This window comes from Sus scrofa, chromosome 11 (genome assembly GCF_054392235.1).
Source record: "Sus scrofa isolate SSC_HxYL_T2T_F1_AM1 chromosome 11, Sscrofa_HxYL_maternal_Yorkshire_Landrace_v2.0, whole genome shotgun sequence".
NCBI classification, from domain to species: Eukaryota; Metazoa; Chordata; class Mammalia; order Artiodactyla; family Suidae; genus Sus; species Sus scrofa.
In genome coordinates this window covers 56207021-56225778 of record NC_139393.1, presented here as the reverse complement: position 1 = coordinate 56225778, position 18758 = coordinate 56207021, and the positions used below count along the sequence as shown (strand labels likewise).

Here is an 18758-nt window from a genome sequence, read left to right as displayed (position 1 = left end):
AACTCAGGGTGAGCAAAAATATCCCAGTTTGGAATGAGGTGACACAGAAAATTCATGAAAAGAATAGTTTGTAAATTTGAATTAGAAAGTAAAGAAAGATATTCCTTTTTATAAAATGCCCCAATAAAGGAAATTGTATAACTATCTAATACCTTTTCAAGTATTTTTTAATGCTGCTGTAATAACTAGGAAAATTGAGTTCTCAAGCAAAATGCTGGAAATCAATTTATACCACACTTCAGTGTGGCCGTGCTCTGGACAGGGCTGTGAGCAACATTTCCCAAGAATGAGAAGCCTCAGAGAACAATGAGCGCCAAAAGAAAATTGCATCCTTTTACTTTCCCTTTTATTAGGTTTCTGAATGTCCATATGTATTTTCTTTTGTCTGCCTGTTTTTCCTGAATATCCTGACACATGTCTTTCACCACAGTGCTTTTGATTCTGAAAGGAGCTTAGAACATTTGGTGCCTTGTCTTTTTCATTTAAAATGCAAAGTAGATTTAAGAAGACCAAGAGTTTTAAGATGCAGTTCTGAAATTAGTCAAAGTGTGACTACACTTGGAAAGATCAAATTATGATTTTAAAGAGAGGCTGTCACATTGGCTTTGAATTTATAGTCTTCCACATAAGATGTAGGTTCACATATTTGACCACACTATTAGGAACTAGAGTGTCACTTCCATCACTTTTTCTCCTGAGTTTTTATCTGTCATCTTCTTCTGTCTGCAGTCTGGAAACTAGTCCCATAACTGATACTGATCTCGCAAAGAGAACTGTCTTCCAAAGATCATACTCAGTTGTTGCTTCAGAATATGATAAACAACACTCCATTTTACCTGCTCGAGTTAAAGCCATTCCCAGAAGAAGAGTTAACAGTGGAGACACTGGTAAGTATAAAGATAAAAAGGAAGATTGAATTGTCTGAGTGGTTTTATTGGTAGATATTTTTTAAAATCTAATTTTTAAAGGCAAAGGAATGGATTAATTTTAAATTACAGAGGACATCCATTCTGTGTGACACAGCCATAAATGTGCCTCTCTAAAGTTTACATCTCAGTTGGAAGAGACACCCAGAGATCAGAGATCATCCAGTGTTAATCAAGAATAAATTGACCTTAAAAATATCTTACTTGTTAGGTATTTAAGCCAAATATTGCTACTGTTATCTCTTCTAGTAACCTTCAGTGAACCAGCAGTTCCAGCGACTTAGTTTCACAGCGATCTTCCTACTCCCAAAAAAGAAGCTTAAAATTCTTATGTCAACTACCACAAAATTAGGGATATGGCTAGCTCTTAGTGTTAGGTAATCTGGACCAGTTGGTATCAACAGCCCCAAATTGGAGGAGTTCCTGTTGTGGTTCAGTAGGTTAAGAAAGAGGAGTTTCTCAAATCCGACTAGGAACCATGAGATTGTGAGTTCGATCCCTGGCCTCGCTCAGTGGCTTAAGGATCTGGTGTTGGCATGAGCTGTGGTGTACATCACAGACACAACTCGGATCTGGTGTGGCTGTGGCATAGGCCAGCAGCTGTAGCTGCAATTAGCCCCCCAGCCTGGGAACCTCCATATGGCATGGGTGCAGCCCTAAAAAGCAAAAAAAAAAAAAGAAAGAAAGAAAGAGGAGTTTCTGTTGTGGCTCAGTAGGTTAAGAACCTGACATAGTGTCTATGAGGATGCAGGTTCCATCCCTGGCCTTGCTTGGTGGATTAAGGATCTAGCATTACTGCAAGCTACAGCATAGGTCATAGATGCGGCTAGGATCTGGTATTGCCGTGGCTGTGGCATAGGCTGGCAGTTGCAACTCTGATTCATCTTCTAGCCTGGGAACTTCCACACACCCAGGTGTGGCCATAAAAAAACAAAACAAAACAATAAAGAAAGAAACCCAAGAGAAAAAGACATGTTAATAATGTATCAGGCAGACCACTTACTAGATCTGCCCTAATATTTATGCTGAGATGATTATGTATCTTATTGAAGATCTTCAAGGAACATATTATTGAGGATAAATAAAATATGAATGATTCATTCAACAAGTATCTTTGAACTCCTATTCAGATACCATTGGTTATAAAGCAGTCCTTCAGAAAATAATGGGGATAAGATGGTGATTACATTTGGGGAGAAAATAAATCACTTACTGTTTAGTGTTTTAGAAAGCATGAACTCTAGATTCAGATCTGGATTCAAAACGCAGCTTTACAACTTAATAGCTGTTTGACTTAAGGAAAGCAAAATATTTAATCTTTCTGAGCCTCAGTAGGAATTAAAGTCGTTAGGGTATGTGTCACATTAAAAAAAAACAAAAATACCCCAAAGACTGTAAAGTGAATAAGCTAGATAATATTTTTAACTAGCATCTTTAATATATTCATCATATATATTACCTTTGAAAATTAATAATTTTCCTTTTTTTTTTTGAATAGAAGTTGGTTCTTCCCTCTTGAGACATCCATCTCCTGAGCTTTCCCGGCTAATCTCAGCCCACAGCTCTCTTTCCAAAGGAGAACGGAATTTCCAGTGGCCAGTTTTAGCTTTCGTTATACAGCATCATGACCTAGAAGGTCTTGAAATAGCCATGAAACAAGCCTTAAGGAAATCTGCTTGTCGAGTTTTTGCTATGGAGGTAAGAATGTATTAATACGGTTATTGATTCATTGATCATACAAACCATGTGATGATTTTGTTTAATGATGTCACTTTTCTATCAAACAAATTAAGGAACATTAGTAAATCAAAAAAATCTAGTATTCACATCAAAATTAAACTTTTTTTTTTTTTTTTTTTTTTGATGGCTGCGTCTGCAGCATATGCAAGTTCTCAGGCCAGGGATTGAATCCAAACCCAGCTGCTACCTATGGCATAGCTGCAGCAACCCTGGATCCTTTAACCCACTATGCAGGGCTGGGGATCAAACCCACACTTCTGCAGTGACCCAAGCTGCTGCAGTTGGATTCTTAACCCACTGTGCCACAGCAGGAATTCCAAAATTAATGAATAAATGAATTTAGAATGTCATATTTAAGCACACTAAAGAGATGTATTTCTTCATTCCTTTATTATTTGAATCCTGACAATACTTTTTGAAAAAGATTTTTGTAATCACTGTCATTTTATTTAGAATAATTATGTAAAGGAGATGAAAAGTAACGCTTTTGAGTTATAAATCTAACAGTAATAACTTATCTGAGTCTCTGGAAATGGATTGCTGTATATCATAGACCCATATATAATAAATCTTTTTTCTTTATCATGGGTAGCAAAGTAACCTGCTGTTTCATTGATGGGAACAATATGAATATATTTAAGTAAGTGATAGCTTGTGTAGAGCTTGAGAGATTTTCTGTGTTAATCCTAAAGGCAAGTTGGAAAAAAAATGTGCTTGACTAAATTAATAATAAGACAAATACTTGAAATAAAAAGTGGTTTGAGGAGTTCCCGCTGTGGCACAACGAGATCAGCAGGGTCTTGGGAGCGCTGGGACACAGGCTCAATCCCCAGACCATTGCAGTGGATTAAGGATCCAGCCTTGTCACAGCTGCGGCTTAGGCTGCAAGTGCAGCTCAGATCTGATCCCTGACCCAGAAACTCCCATGTATCGCCAGGCGCTCCCAAAAAAAGAAAAAATAAAGTGGTTTGAAAAAGTATTTCAGTATTGCATTTCATAGGTATTATTTTCCCTATTATTGGTTTTTTAATTAGACTACAATTACTGACTATGTAAGTTCAGTGTGCTTTCAGTGAAATGAAGGTCAGATTTGCATCTTTCCTTACAAGATGTAGCCATGGAGATTCTTTGTTTCTGAATAAGAAAAGCTCTGCTATTTTCACTTGTAAGTTTTCTTTTAATCTTGGACATATTTAACCATCATTTATTCAGGCTTTCAACTGGCTTCTATGTAATGTTATCCAAACAACTTCTCTTCATGACATCCTGTGGCATTTTGTGGCATCACTGACTCCTGCTCCAGTGGAACCAGAGGAAGAAGAGGATGAGGAAAATAAAACAAACAAAGAAAATGCAGAACAAGTAAGTGAGATTTTTGTTTTTTTAATTTTCCATACTTTTACAGAAGAGTAGAACTACCTTCAGATAATGCAAATAATTTGCATGAGGTCTTTCACAGATTGTATAACCTAAAGGTAGAAATATAAATTAAATGCTATGAGCAATTTATTAACTATACTGGATGAAAGTTTTCTTTCTCCAAAAATGCTGTCAGTCAGTTTTGATTTCTCATTAGACAACACTTTCACGAAGCCAGCCATTGGAGGATATGTACTGTCATGGTGCACCATGAGGCAGAAAAATGGGGGAGCTTTACTACAGAAATCATTCTGCTTTACAGCATTGCTGTCAGGCGCCAGGCAGTGAAAACGATACTGTATAGGGACATGCAGTTCAAAATTATTTGGCTTCAAGAGACTTGGATTTTATATGAGGCAGCCTGCATTGTGGAAAAGCATTGAACTTGGACCCTGGAGGCTTGGGTTCCAGCCCCATTTCTACTTCTGTAGTTGTGACTTCTGGGCCTCATCTCTTATTTCTAGAGCTAAAGAATAGAGGACAAAATCTTCCGTTTGAAAGACAAAAATTATCAGGATAGATAGAAAAAAACAAAAGCTAGATACTGTTTACGAACATCACATCTAAAACCTGAAGATAGAGGAAAATTAAAGTCGAAGGTTAGGAAAAGATATACCGGGTAATTACCAACCCAGATTAAGTTGGTACAGCTATTTTAACATCAGAAAAAAAATACACTTCAAGATATAATTATTAATAGGGATAAAGAGGCTCTCTACAAAATGATACAAGAGTTATCCTGAAAATATATGTAGCCTTAAAAAATATGAAGTAAAAATCAATAGAGCTGCAAGGAAATTTTTTTTTAAGACTCCACAATTACAGTTTGAGATCATGACACATCCGTAAGAGCTGTCTATCCCTGCATAACAAACCACCTGAAAACTCACTGGATGAGAACAATTGCTTATTGGCTCGCAACCCTGTGGGTCAGCAGTGTGGGTGAGGCTCACCTTGGGAACAGCTCATTTCTGCTAGTAGATCAGTGAGTACACTAGTACGCACTTGGTACTCCTACATGGCATTTGTTTGGAGATTTTATTTATAGGTGACCTTATCACTTTTTCCTTTAAAATAATGTAAACATAATTAGTTAATCTTAATGGACGGTTTGGGTATGGTTTGGTTTTGTTGTTTACGTTTCTGTTATCTGAGTAGCCTTGAATTATGTGTAACACAGTATTCTTTGTGGAGAAAATTCCTCCTCCCAGCTCACACACTAATCAGCTTGCTCTCAACTTCCGTCTTAGGAGAAAGATACGAGAGTATGTGAACATCCACTCTCAGATATCGTGATTGCCGGGGAGGCTGCTCATCCTTTACCGCATACATTTCACCGCTTACTTCAGACCATCTCTGATCTTATGATGTCTCTCCCCAGCGGCAGCTCCTTACAGCAAATGGCCCTGAGGTAATCTTCTGTCTGGGTATTCCACGTACCCTGGAAAAGAGATCCGATGGTGTAGCCAAAGCTTGAAACATTTGAAAGACCTCTTCAGGTAGCAAGATAGAAAGACTCCCTGCAATAGCTGAATGGTGCCTCCCTCGTTACTGTCCTAATTTCGAGTTGTCCTTCTTCTTAGCTCAGACCTGTTGGCCCCTCTGTAAAATGTGGATAATATACCTCCTGCTGCTCTAAATGGTCAGTCTGTGGTAGCCTTCCTCACTTTCCCCCCTTCTACCTCAAATCCCTTGGCTCAGGGCTACTCAAGAGTAGACATTTAAAATCTGTCACCGAAAGGGAGAGGGGGAATGAAGTCTCAAAAACAGAAATCAAAATAGGTTTTTGAATTGAAAAACATACCAAGAGAAAAGAGCACCACCTCCTTTTAAGTCCAAAGCTGCTGAGATTCAACATCACTTTTACATTGTGAACCTTGTCATTAGAGCCACACGCTAGACTTTACACATAAGAATAAACCCTCCATTGATCTTTGTGAGAAATAGGTTGACGGAGTGATTTCAGCCACCCGCATCCCTAACGGGAGGTCAGCAGAAGGGAGGTTTTGTTTCCTCCTAACAAGATTTTTGAAGTACAGAATGTGTTATACTCTGATGAATTTGTATGAAATTGTAAGACAAATAAATTTGAGAAGCTTTTATGGTTGAGGTAACACTTGTCTACAAAACTGATTTATTACCTTTTTTTGCTTCCATAGCCTTGATCTTCATGTATCCAGTTTTTATATTTAAAATGGATAAACTTTCCTTAGAATTTATATTGTTTGAAAGAAATAAGCTTTATTTCTTGAAAAAAAATAAAAAATAAAACCCAGCGCAAATGATTTTTTTTCCTGAATTTTTAACATTTATGGTTTTTACCTAGAGCATTAAAATTTCTCAAAATACAGAATTCTCGTCATGGCACAGTGGAAACGAATCTGACTAGGAACTATGAGGTTGCAGATTCAATCCCTGGCCTCTCTCAGTGGGTTAAGGATCGGGCATTGCCATGAGCTGTGGTGTGGGTCACAGACACAGCTTGGATCTGGCATTGCCGTGGCTCTGGCGTAGGCCAGTGGGCAGCAGCAGCTCAGATTAGACCCCTAGCCTAGGAGCCTCCATATGCCGCAGGTGCAGCCCTAAAAAGACAAAAGAGGAGTTCCCGTCGTGGCGCAGTGGTTAACAAATCCGACTAGGAACCATGAGGTTGCGGGTTCGGTCCCTGCCCTTGCTCAGTGGGTTAACGATCCGGCGTTGCCGTGAGCTGTGGTGTAGGTTGCAGATGTGGCTCGGATCCCACGTTGCTGTGGCTCTGGCGTAGGCCGGTGGCTACAGCTCCGATTCAACCCCAGCCTGGGAACCTCCGTATGCTGCGGGAGCGGCCCAAGAAATAGCAACAACAACAACAACAACAAAGACAAAAGACAAAAAAAAAAAAAAAAAAAAAAAAAAACCTCGAAATATTAGCTATAGAGTGCTTTTCTCCAGGAATTCCTAAGAGATTCCTGAAAAACAATTATTCAATACACTGCTTATGCTTTTTAGATGCTGGAGTCTGAAATTCAAGCAATCTGATCACCAGTTCCTTCATCAGAGCAACGTCTTTCATCACATTAACAATATTTTGTCAAAATCAGATGATGGAGACAGTGAAGAGAGTTTCAGCATCAGTATACAGTCTGGCTTTGAAGCCATGAGTCAGGTCAGTCATTTAACAGTATCTTGTGTTATCCTTCTAGTATTCAATGATACATTGAAGGAGAAATTGAAAATTCCCCATAAACAATTTGGTTCTTTTATTTCTTACCTCATGTCTATTTTATTATCATGGAAGGTTTCCATCAGAGTATTGTAATCACATATGTTTGTTTCTGGTAGGAACTGTGCATAGTAATGTGCTTAAAGGACTTAACCAGCATTGTTGACATAAAAACTTCAAGCCGACCTGCCATGATTGGCAGTTTGACAGATGGTTCCACAGAAACCTTTTGGGAATCAGGAGATGAGGATAAGAACAAAACCAAGAATATCACCATCAACTGTGTAAAGGGAATCAATGCCCGCTATGTCTCTGTTCATGTGGACAATTCCCGAGATCTTGGGGTAAGAAGGGAAACTTAACTTATGGTTCATTGGTTCTTTGCAGACCTTTAGTAATCATGCAGTCTCATTCTGAGCTTTAGCAAAGATATCCACCTGAAACTTCACCACCAAGCCACGTTTTTATATTTCCAAAATAAATCTGAAGTCTAAAGACAGATGAATGTGACTGGGGCACTGTGGAATACCAGTTCTAAGAAAAGGTCTGATTACAAATATGCCATGACTGTAGCTAAGCAAAATAAATATTTACTCTATAATTTCTTTACCTCCATGCGCTTGTGCAAGCGCTTCCCTGGGCCTGGAAGTCCTCCCCTCAAACTCTGCCTTTCTGATTCTTCCCAGAGCTCAGACAAATCATCTCCCAGTACCTCATCTATAAGAATTACTCTTTTTTCTCCCGTGCGTTCTTTTTTACATTACTCTGATGGCACTTAATACACTTTGACTTTTAGTGTAATTAGTTGAATTTCGGTTTCAGTCTTTACCTCCAGCCATCATGGAAGAATTGGGGGGAATTCCTTAACTAACTGAATAATCATACTCTATGTTCTCCCCAGCCCTAGCCTGCCCATGTACGTGTTTCAGCTGAATTGAGCACTTTTTGCAGAAATCCCTGAATAGGAAAAATCATCCTATGTACTTCAGTGTTAAGAACCAAGAAGAAAGTAGCACCAACTGCCAAACCCTCCGTGCTTTTACCCCTGTTCCTAGAGAAGAATTCTCGGAAATTTTTCCTCAGAATGGTTGTGGCTTGCTAGCAAATATAATATTAATAAGTCCCCTTGGTGCATTGCCAAGCTGCTCCTATCCCATTTGAGTGTTTCCTTTCCCAAGAAGAGCCAGAGTAGTAGGTTGGGTCTCAGATAACCTTGGATAAAGAATGCCAAGCACGGAAGTCCCATCTGAGTCAGAGCACCCCTTGCCATCCACAGTCACCACACCTTCTGTCCATCAGCACAAATTGAATAAGAAAAAAAATACTTAGCTAATATATCACTAGCTTATCTCCTTGAGACCCAAGAGTTCAATTGGTACAACTGCTTTTTATCTTACTTGAAAGTCAAGTGTAATAAATCAAAACATTTTTCTGGAGGAAACTCACTGCTCAAGTACAATGTTATCTTTGATTCATGCTTTTAAGCTAAGACCTACTCTCCGTCTTCAGAACAATGGTTGCAGTCAATTTGACGTTTTTTGCCTTTTAGGAGAGAGAATCATGATAATACTCATTTTTTCAAGTCCCAATATGTATGCTGACATCTGCTTTCCCTTTAGGAAACCTTTTCTATGTTATGTGCATCATTAAGGCTTGTATACACCTCTGTGACACTCAGCCTGCCCAGCATCCTGCCTTAAACAAGCATTTATTGTGTTAAATTATTTCAGCCCATAGCACTTCAAGTATGCAGGTCTCCAGGGAATTAGTATGTCAGTCTATTTCTTGATTGCTTGGCACAAAATGTGCTCAAACTTAAGGAATCAGGCTCCAGGACCAACATGACTCTTTTCAGTACTTAAAGTTATTGAACTTCTTTTGAAATCTACCTTGTGTGTTCATGTCCCTTCCCTGAGTGAGGAGGCGAGTGTTGAAAGGCTTCATGATAGAGGTAGAATTTAAATGATTAGACTTTGGATGGAAAGAGAGAATGCCAACCTCCTCTCTCAGAGCCCAAAGAGAAGGGCTGAAATGTGAGATTCAAGATGGAGTTTGTGAGACAAGAAAAGGCCGGAGTTATAGCAACTGTGGTTGGTTGGGCAGATGAAATGAAGTCAGTTAGGAAGGACCGTAAGCGACAGGTGATGTTTACAGGCTGTAAGAAATCACTACAAGTTCCGGAGCTAGGAATATATGGCATAATAACAATTTTGAATTGTCTGTTTTAGAATAAAGTTACCTCAATGACCTTCTTAACTGGCAAAGCAGTAGAAGATTTATGCAGAATAAAGCAGGTAATTAAAATTTTGTCATGAAATGTTTTACTGCCCAGGGAGAAATTTCTTCTTCTCGGTCTCTACTGTTCAGTACTAAGTTTATTTAGCATGCCACCAAAGTATTATAGGAAATCATCTATTTACAAAACACTTAAGTTGACAAATGGCCCATATGTATATGGTTAGAACCATCCCCGTGCTAAACATGTAGAACTTCCCTAAATGTCCTCTATAGTTAATCTGCCTACAGTCCCTCCACCCTGACTCCTGCTTCCCTGGAAAGATTCAGGGTGCCTTACAATTCATCATAGAGGCAGTTCACAGTTATCACCTTAATTTACCTACACTTCAGATTGAAATGTAGGTTGTTGTCCTCTAGCTTGAAAATGATTTACTTCTACCATTGTAGCTATATCCAGGTTGAGATTCTAGAAACAAGTTTTATCTGGGCATGTGACTGAGATTTTGTCTAAGTTCACCTGTGAGTTAGTAGTGTCAAAAGCCATTTTACAGTACATTGAAAATAATCCTTTAAAAAAGTTACATCCTGGAATTTAATATATGGCACAATTGAACCTTTCCCAGAAAAGAAAATCATGAACTTGGGGAATAGACTTGTGGTTGCCATGGGGCAGGGGGAGGGAATGGGATGGATTGGGAGCTTGGGGTTAATAGAGGCAGACTATTGCCTTTGGAATGGATTAGCAATGAGATCCTGCTGTGTAGCACAGGGATCTATGTCTGGTCACTTATGATGGAGCAGGATAATGTGAGAAAATAGAATGTGTACATGTAGGTGTAACTGGGTCACCCTGCTGTACAGTAGAAAAAAATAATAATGTATTGGGGAAATTTTAAAAAATTTTTTTAAATACATTCTCAATGAAATAAAGTGAAATGGCTAATCACAGATATATTGTGATATAATTTTTCTTCAAAAGTGAAACATATTCAGTAACTGCACACTGAAAATCCTTGCTTATTCTGGACCTTTTTTTTAAAAAAAAAAAAAGGGGGGGGGGGAATTCCTGTCATGGCTCAGAGGAAACGAATCCAACTAGGAACCATGAGATTCCAGGTTCAATCCTTGGCCTAGCTTGGTGGGTTAAGGATCCAGCGTTGCCATGAGCTGTGGTGTAAGTCGCAGATGCGGCTCAGATCTGGGGTGGCTGTGGCATAGGCTGGCGGCTACAGCTCCAATTAGACCCCTAGCCTGGGAACCTCCATTTGCCGTGAAGGTGGCCCAAGAAATGGCAAAAAGACAAAAAAAAAAAAAAAGAAAGAAAGAGAAAATCCTTGGTTCAAATGTGCTTTCATGTGAAGATACACAAAACAGGACTTGATTGCTAATCAGGTGTTTCTGCTTGCAGGCAGGATAGGTACAGTCATGTGAATTGTTCGCAGTGGTTTCACTTATGTAACTTGTGCTCGGAAGCCCTATAGTAGGCAGACCTGCATTTTAATTCTCAAGTTCGTCACTACTAGAATCCCTCCACCTTAGTTAACCTCTCTTTATTCATCTGTATAATAACTGTCATAGTATCACTTATCCCTGAAAGGCTTAAATAAGATAGATATTCAGTGTGAAGTAATTTAGTAAACTGCTAGATTGTACTGTGTGTACAATTATTTGTTATTTGAGCTTGCCATGAATCATGCTAAGCCTAGGACAGGAATAAAGTAGTGATATGCCTGTAGCAGGTTCCTATCCCTTTTCTCCTCTCCTAGGTTGACCTAGATTCCAGGCACATTGGCTGGGTAACAAGTGAACTTCCCGGAGGGGATAATCACATCATCAAAATTGAATTAAAGGGCCCGGAAAATACACTGAGAGTTCGACAAGTTAAGGTTCTGGGCTGGAAGGATGGCGAAAGCACTAAAATTGCTGGCCAAATTTCAGCCAGTGTGGCCCAGCAGAGGAACTGTGAAGCTGAGACTCTGCGAGTGTTCAGACTTATTACATCACAAGTGAGTGTCCTTTTACTGCATATTCTCTCACAGAATAGATCAAAATAATATACTACTTCAATAATAATATCAAGAGGGTGACAAAATATTTTATAAAACTTGTTAGAAATTGCTGGCTACAAATGTGGCCCATTTTTTCTTCTCATAGCCCTAAATTCTTATGTTTCGTTTTGCATTCACAATTCTAAAAAACAGTGCTGAATTCTGAAAAGTAGTGTACAGCAGGAGTAGCATGGTAATGTCATAAAACCTGCAGCATCATCGCCCATTGAGGTCTCTAGGCTTCGCAGTGGTACTTCCTGCCATTAATCTGTTCTCATGTCCTCTCTTTTTTGTCAGGTATTTGGAAAGCTTATCTCTGGAGATGCTGAACCAACCCCGGAACAAGAGGAAAAAGCACTGTTGTCCTCACCTGAAGGAGAGGAAAAAGTATACAATGTATTTATTTGTATTCTAAAAATATTTATTTCCCTTTTTCATTTTCTTACTTTCATTCAGTGAAATAATCCACGTATTGCCATGTATTTCAGTGGTTGTGTAGTACCAGTTTCTACACAGTTAATATTTTTTACTTTAATTAGAAAAGAAGATGAAGGAACTGTCAGAAGAAATTCATTATTTGTTCATGTATGCCCTAGCTAGCTTTTCAAGGAAAACAAAATTTGCTCTAAACCTTGGGCTGTTGTGTTCAGTCCTTAGCAGGTGTAAAGTGAACTCCACCCTTCGCTGTGCTGTGCACCAGCCGTTGTCTTCCCCTTCCTCCACCTTCTCTGTCCTTCACAGTTCAGCTCAAAAATACTGTCTTCTCCATGAATCTTCTTTGATTGTTCAGGGAAATCCTAAAGAAGGTTCATGGAGAAGACAGAAAGTAGTTTTTCCCCTGCTAACCCTCATAGTAATTTCTGTGTCTCTTGTCGTGTTTGTTTGTGTACATGCTTTATCTCTTCTATTGAATTATAGCTTCCCTAAAGACCAAATACATGTCTGGTCTGTCTCTGCCCACTGTGGCATAAACACACATGTGCTCAGTAAATTTCTATCGGAATGACCTGTTCTTTACATGGTTCTTAAAATTGAAAAATGCATTTGCCTTACTTGTTTAGTCTAATCTAAAGCATTATCTCTAAGAGGAAAATCACATCCATTTTCAAAAAGAGGTGTCAACCCTGAGTAGCCTTATTAATTCTTGTGTCTTTAATGTTACAAATAATCACCTTGACAGCCCTTTGAAAGATAATTTTGAGGACTTAATTAGGCTAACCCCTTACCTTCTGATATAATAGTCTCTAAACCATCCATGTTTTTCTTTATTTAGGGTCTTTAAAAAAAATAGGATTTTGTAAATTCTAGTAATTTTTTCAGCATCTTTGGAGATACCATTTGGATACCTACAAGACTAAGTATTCAGGAGTTCCCGTCGTGGCACAGTGGTTAACGAATCCGACTAGGAACCATGAGGTTGCGGGTTCGGTCCCTGCCCTTGCTCAGTGGGTTAACGATCCGGCGTTGTTGTGAGCTGTGGTGTAGGTCGCAGACGCGGCTCGGATCCCGCGTTGCTGTGGCTCTGGCGTAGGCCGGTGGCTACAGCTCCGATTCAACCCCTAGCCTGGGAACCTCCATATGCCGCGGGAGCGGCCCAAGAAATAGCAACAACAGCAACAACAACAACAACAACAACAGACAAAAAAGACAAAAAAAAGACCAAAAAAAAAAAAAACAAGACTAAGTATTCATTAAATTTGCTGAATTTTAATAAATGGCAGTTCTTTGCTAAACAGCCTTGAGAATTGATACCAAACCCTCAAAAAGCTTGTATCCTGTATTCTGTTCTTAGGTGTGAACGAATCACCCCCCTCAAAAAAAACAAAAAATTATCAGGGATACTCCATAGTATATAATTGCCTTATTAAATATGTGAAAAAATTGTACATGTCATAGGATTCCAGAGTACAGGTGACATTATTGTGCCCTGGAGTGGTCAGAGAAGGCTTCCTGGCACATATTGGACTTGAGTTAGACCTGAAAGAGAACCGATGGAGGTTAGATAAAGAGGAAGGGAGCAAGGGTGCCTTGAAGAGGCCAGCCTCCCAGTGGGAGAGTGTATGCGGGGACATTCAGGTTGAATAGGATGGTTGGATGCCCATGAGATAACATAATTTTTAAAGGAATCATTTTATAAGTTAGATTTTTAAGGTAGAATTTACCATACAAAAAAAATTATCCTTTTAAACTGTATCGTTTTGAATTTTGACTAATGTATATAGTTTTATCTTTCATGTTATTTGCCCATATCATCTCAGTTGCTGAGTTTACTGGCAAAGGTTGCTTAAGTATACTCTTATTATCCTTAGACTCTGTACTGATATATCTTCTTTTATGGCTTTGAGTTGTTTGCTTTGGGTTTGATTTATTCTTTTTCTGGTTTCTTAAGGTCCTAACAGGGTGACTTGAGACTTTTCTCATATAAGTAATGCTGTAACTTGCTTTTAAGCACTACTTTGGTGTCGGAAGTTTGTGTGTGTGTGTGTTTAATCTGTATATTTGTCTGTCACTTAAAAGAGTGCTATAGATATAATGAGCACTATAAAACTTCAGTCTTCATTTTTCCTCTCATGATATGTTCTTTATTGTCAGTGTAAAAGTAGCTTAATGTAAATCCACCTTTGTCAGAGTTTTGTTTGGACACTTTCCTTTTTTGCGTGTGTGTGTGTGCCTTTTTTAGGGGTGCACCTACACCATATCGAAGTTCCCTAGCCAGGGGTTGAACCAGAGCTACAGCTGCTGGCCTACACCACAGCCACAGCAATGCAGGATCCAAGCCGCATCTGAGACCTATACCACGGCTCATGGCAACCCTAGTTCCTTTAACCCGCTGAATGAGACCAGGGATCAGACGTACATCCTCATGGAGAGTAGTCAGGCTGTTGCCGCTGAGCCACACCGGGAACATCCAGGACATTTTCCTTTTAACCAAATGTCATTTTCCTGAGTTGATCTTCTAATAACCCAGTGACCGTAGGATATGAACTAATAATGTTCACAATTTAGGTTGCAGGTTCAATATCTGGCCTTGCTCAGTGGGTTAAGGATCTGGCATTGCCCTGAGCTGTGGTATAGGTCGCAGACGTGGCTCAGATCTGGCCTTGCTGAGGCTGTGGAGTAGGCCGGCATCTGTAGCTCCTAGCCTGGGAACCTCCATATGCTGTTGGTGCAGCCCTAAAAACCAAAAAAAAGAAAGAAAAAGAAACAGATTCCCTCAAAGTGACACAAATTGACTAGATTAAATAAATCCAGGAAAAGATAGTATGCTTCTCTGGGTTTCTTTGAGGAGTTTTGTGTTTTTTGGGGTTTTTTTGTGGGCTTTTTTGCATTTTAGGGCCATACCTGCAGCATATGGAAGTTCCCAGGCTAGGGGTCAAATCGGAGCTGCAGCTGTCAGCCTACACTACAGCCACAGCAACGTGGGATCTCAGCTGAGTCTGTGACCTACACCACAGCTCATAGCAATGCTGGATCCCTGACCCACTGAGCGAGGCCAGGGATCAAAGCACGTCCTCATGGATACTATGATACTATCGGTCAGATTGGTTACCGCTCCTAGATTTCCTAAATTGAGGTATTTTGTCCTTTTAGTCACCTTAGCCAATAGTGATTTCTTCAAAATTTTTATCTTTTGTCTTAGTGTTATGGATCTGAATTTAAAAAATAAATTCACCTTATAAAAATACCTGCTCAATTATTTCTCAGGATACTTCAAAATATCATATATACAAATTTATTGAAAGAGCCTACTTTGTTTGTTTTTTCCTTTTTCTACATAAAGGCAACATCAGATGCTGACCTGAAAGAACATATGGTTGGAATCATATTCAGCAGGAGTAAACTGACCAATCTACAAAAACAGGTTGGTTCATAGCCATTTCATTGTCTTTGTCAGTTTTTGTTTGCTTTTAGGTTGTAAAGCATTTTCCAAAATTTATGGAGGCTTTTTTATGCTGACTCTTTTATAGGTTCTGCAGAATGTGTCTGCCTTTTTCTAGAGAGGAAGGAATACATTGGCATACCTGCATCACTTTAAAGATTTTGTTATGAATGTTAACTTTCTTACCTTGCCGCTCTTTGTTTTTCTCATTTTCAGGTAGATTGTTTCATTTTGGTGTCAAATATCCAGCTATATCAGATTTCATGTGCATTTCCTGTGCTCTTTTACCCATTGTTTTTTTTTGTTGTTGGTGGTGGTGGTTGGTTGGGTCTTTTTTTTTTTTTACTTTGCCAAGCAATTGTAATGTTAACTAAGCCAGTATTAAGATCTTTAATTATCAAGAGATGAGGAACTAGATGGTTCATGTAAAGGGGGTGCCTAAATAACATCAAATTAGGCCTTCAAAAGTCAAAGTATTGACTTTGGGATGAGGTTTTAAACTAGCCCATTATTTTAACTTTCAACACCATTAAATCTTTTAAATAAATAATAAATTTATCAGTGCTTAATCTTTTTAACAGCATTTTATTGACTCTTAGAGGCTACCAATTGTAAAATGTGCTGTTATTTTATGTATCACTAAAAAAAAATTTTTAATTTTGAATTGTATCAATTATAAAGCACATTATAAATAGAAATTTTTAAACTGGGGAGAAATCTGCCTTAGAAGTGGTTAAATATAGTGGTTTTCATTTGATGTCTTAAACCAAAGGCAGGGGGATTGGTAACTAGTATATAACTCTGTTCTCTACTAGTTATTAAATATTTTGACTTTTAATCATGGTTTCCCTAGTTTTCCTTAATTGTTTTTGAGATGAGTTAAGAGAATGGTATGATGTTTCATGTAAAAATCTGTATTTCATGAAAATAGAATCTGGTTTATCTTTCAAACCAAAAGTCATGATTGGTTTTGGGATAACCATCACACTGCAGCAAAAGCAATTTATGTGTATCTCCCATTTGGTCACACTGAGTAAATATTACGTACCCAGAGTCTGTGATTTAATAAAATGGATTATATCTAAAAAGAAAAAAAGAGAGAGAGAGAATGGTATGATGAAGAATTAACTGGGAGGCAGAGTATAAAATTGAGTGTCAACTACTGTTCTTTTTTTTTTTAAGTAGGCCTTAAAAATATGTTTTTATATTTTCTTTATGTTGCTCTCAATAGGTATGTGCTCACATCGTCCAGGCTATTCGCATGGAAGCCACCAGAGTTCGTGAAGAATGGGAACATGCCATATCAAGCAAAGAAAATGCCAATTCCCAGCCCAACGATGAAGATGCCTCCTCTGACGCCTACTGCTTTGAGCTGCTCTCCATGGTCTTAGCCTTGAGTGGCTCCAACGTAGGCCGCCAGTATCTGGCCCAGCAGCTGACTCTGCTCCAGGACCTCTTTTCACTGCTCCACACTGCCTCGCCCCGTGTCCAGAGACAGGTGACTGATCATACCACTTACCTTGTGGCTTATTTTGCCACCTGAAGCTTGGTTACAAATTGCTGCAACAACCAGAGTCTGTTTTTTGTTTGGTTGTTTTGGATTGTATTTTAATTCCATTTTCTTTTCTCTTTTCTTTTCTTTTCTTTTTTCCTTTGTATGGCTGCACTCACAGCCTGTGGAAGTTCCCAGGCTAGGGGTTGAATCGGAGCTGCAGCTGCTGGCCTTTGCCACAGCCACAGCAACAATGGATTCAAGCTGCTTCTATGACCTACACCACAGCTCATGGCAATGCCAGATCCTTAACCTACAGAGCAAGGCCGGGGATCAAACCCGTAGCCTCATGGATGCTAGTCTGGTTCGTTACAGCTGAGCCACGACAGGATCTCCACTGTTTTCTTGTTTTTGACTCATTAGAAAGAGAATATGGAAAAGCAAATATATTCCACTTTACTCATGTGCTGTTGCGATAAAGAGTGGTCTGGCTACCAAATGTCTTATTACCATGAGGTATATAAGGACCAAGTAAGAAACATGCTTTTTTTTAGGGCTGCCCTGGAGTGGTAGTTACCACTTGAGAAATTAAATTATGTGTAAATCATTTCTCTACCTTCTCAAAACTTTTGAAGTTAGAATGGTAGCTAACCTCATTTAAAAAGAAAAAAAAAATTTAATGTCAGTCTTTAAATAGGATTCTTTTATTTTTCTTACCAGGTGACCTCCTTACTGAGACGAGTTTTGCCAGAAGTGACCCCTAATCGTCTGGCCAGCATAATAGGAGTGAAATCCCTCCCTCCAGCAGATATCAGCGATATTATTCACTCAACAGAGAAGGGAGATTGGAATAAGCTAGGTATCTTGGACATGTTCCTAGGATGCATCGCCAAAGCACTCACAGTACAGCTAAAAGCCAAAGGAACTACCATCACAGGAACAGCTGGTACCTCCGTGGGCAAAGGAGTTACAACAGTTACCCTTCCAATGATTTTCAATTCCAGGTTGGTCATTGTATCTGTTTTAGTACAAAAATAAGACAGAGTCAGCTACTGTGTGGAGAATTAAGACATTTCAAAATCCATCTCATTTGCTTATTTACCAGAAATAGAAGTCATAAATGACTGACCCATGTGTAAAAGACAATGCTGTGTACAGTAAAAGTATCTTTTTGAACTAGTGGGGAAAGGAAAGCCTGCTGAATATATGACATTAGAGTACTTTACAAGTATTAAAAAAAAAAAAAAAGTAAATCTTCAGACCACGTACAAAATAAGCTTGAGATCAATTAAAGCTTATGTATTTCTACTTTTAAATTCTAGTAAATAGGACAAATTTTAGAAGAATCTTTTTGTAGTCTTCAACTTGGGAAGACCTCCTTTAAACAGAACACAGAACCCACAAGTAACAGGGGAAGACTCACAGATTTAGCTACATAAAGAAGACAGTACTATCAAAATGTTTTAAAATACAAACTTATTTGAAAAAAAAATTTAATATTTATATAATAGACAATAAATTACTATCATAATATTAGAAGAATGACTAGAAATCAATGAAAGACAAACAACTGATACAAAAATAAGTGACAAGAACCAACAGTTGAGAGGAGAAAAATTACAAATGCCAATAAATAAATGAAAAGATACTTTTTTGGTGATCAGGGAAATATAGATTAAAAAATAGTAAAATACCTTTTCATTGGTAGCATTATGAAAAAAAATAGGCACTTTTTTATGACATCGATGTAAATGTTAATGTAAATTGCTGCAGTCTTTTGGGCTGTCAGCTTGATAATGTATCTTTGTATTTG

General features: G+C 38.5%; 1 protein-coding gene across 38 annotated transcripts in view; it reads left to right on the top strand.

The window, feature by feature from the left end:
• The window catches only part of MYCBP2 (MYC binding protein 2), a 268897-nt gene that overhangs the window by 226776 nt on the left and 23363 nt on the right, over positions 1–18758 (top strand). For 30 of the 38 annotated variants that reach the window (XM_021065747.2, XM_084982012.1, XM_084982011.1 and 27 more), the window contains 12 exons: positions 730–887; positions 2425–2624; positions 3879–4028; positions 5336–5496; positions 7074–7230; positions 7407–7631; positions 9516–9581; positions 11292–11531; positions 11871–11969; positions 15355–15435; positions 16685–16951; positions 17666–17949. In XM_021065747.2, coding sequence (XP_020921406.1) covers positions 730–887; positions 2425–2624; positions 3879–4028; positions 5336–5496; positions 7074–7230; positions 7407–7631; positions 9516–9581; positions 11292–11531; positions 11871–11969; positions 15355–15435; positions 16685–16951; positions 17666–17949 — 2088 coding nt within the window. The remainder of the gene's footprint in view (positions 1–729; positions 888–2424; positions 2625–3878; positions 4029–5335; positions 5497–7073; positions 7231–7406; positions 7632–9515; positions 9582–11291; positions 11532–11870; positions 11970–15354; positions 15436–16684; positions 16952–17665; positions 17950–18758) is intronic. The other 8 variants (XM_084982014.1, XM_084982013.1, XM_084982009.1 and 5 more) reach the window with 1 other exon arrangement.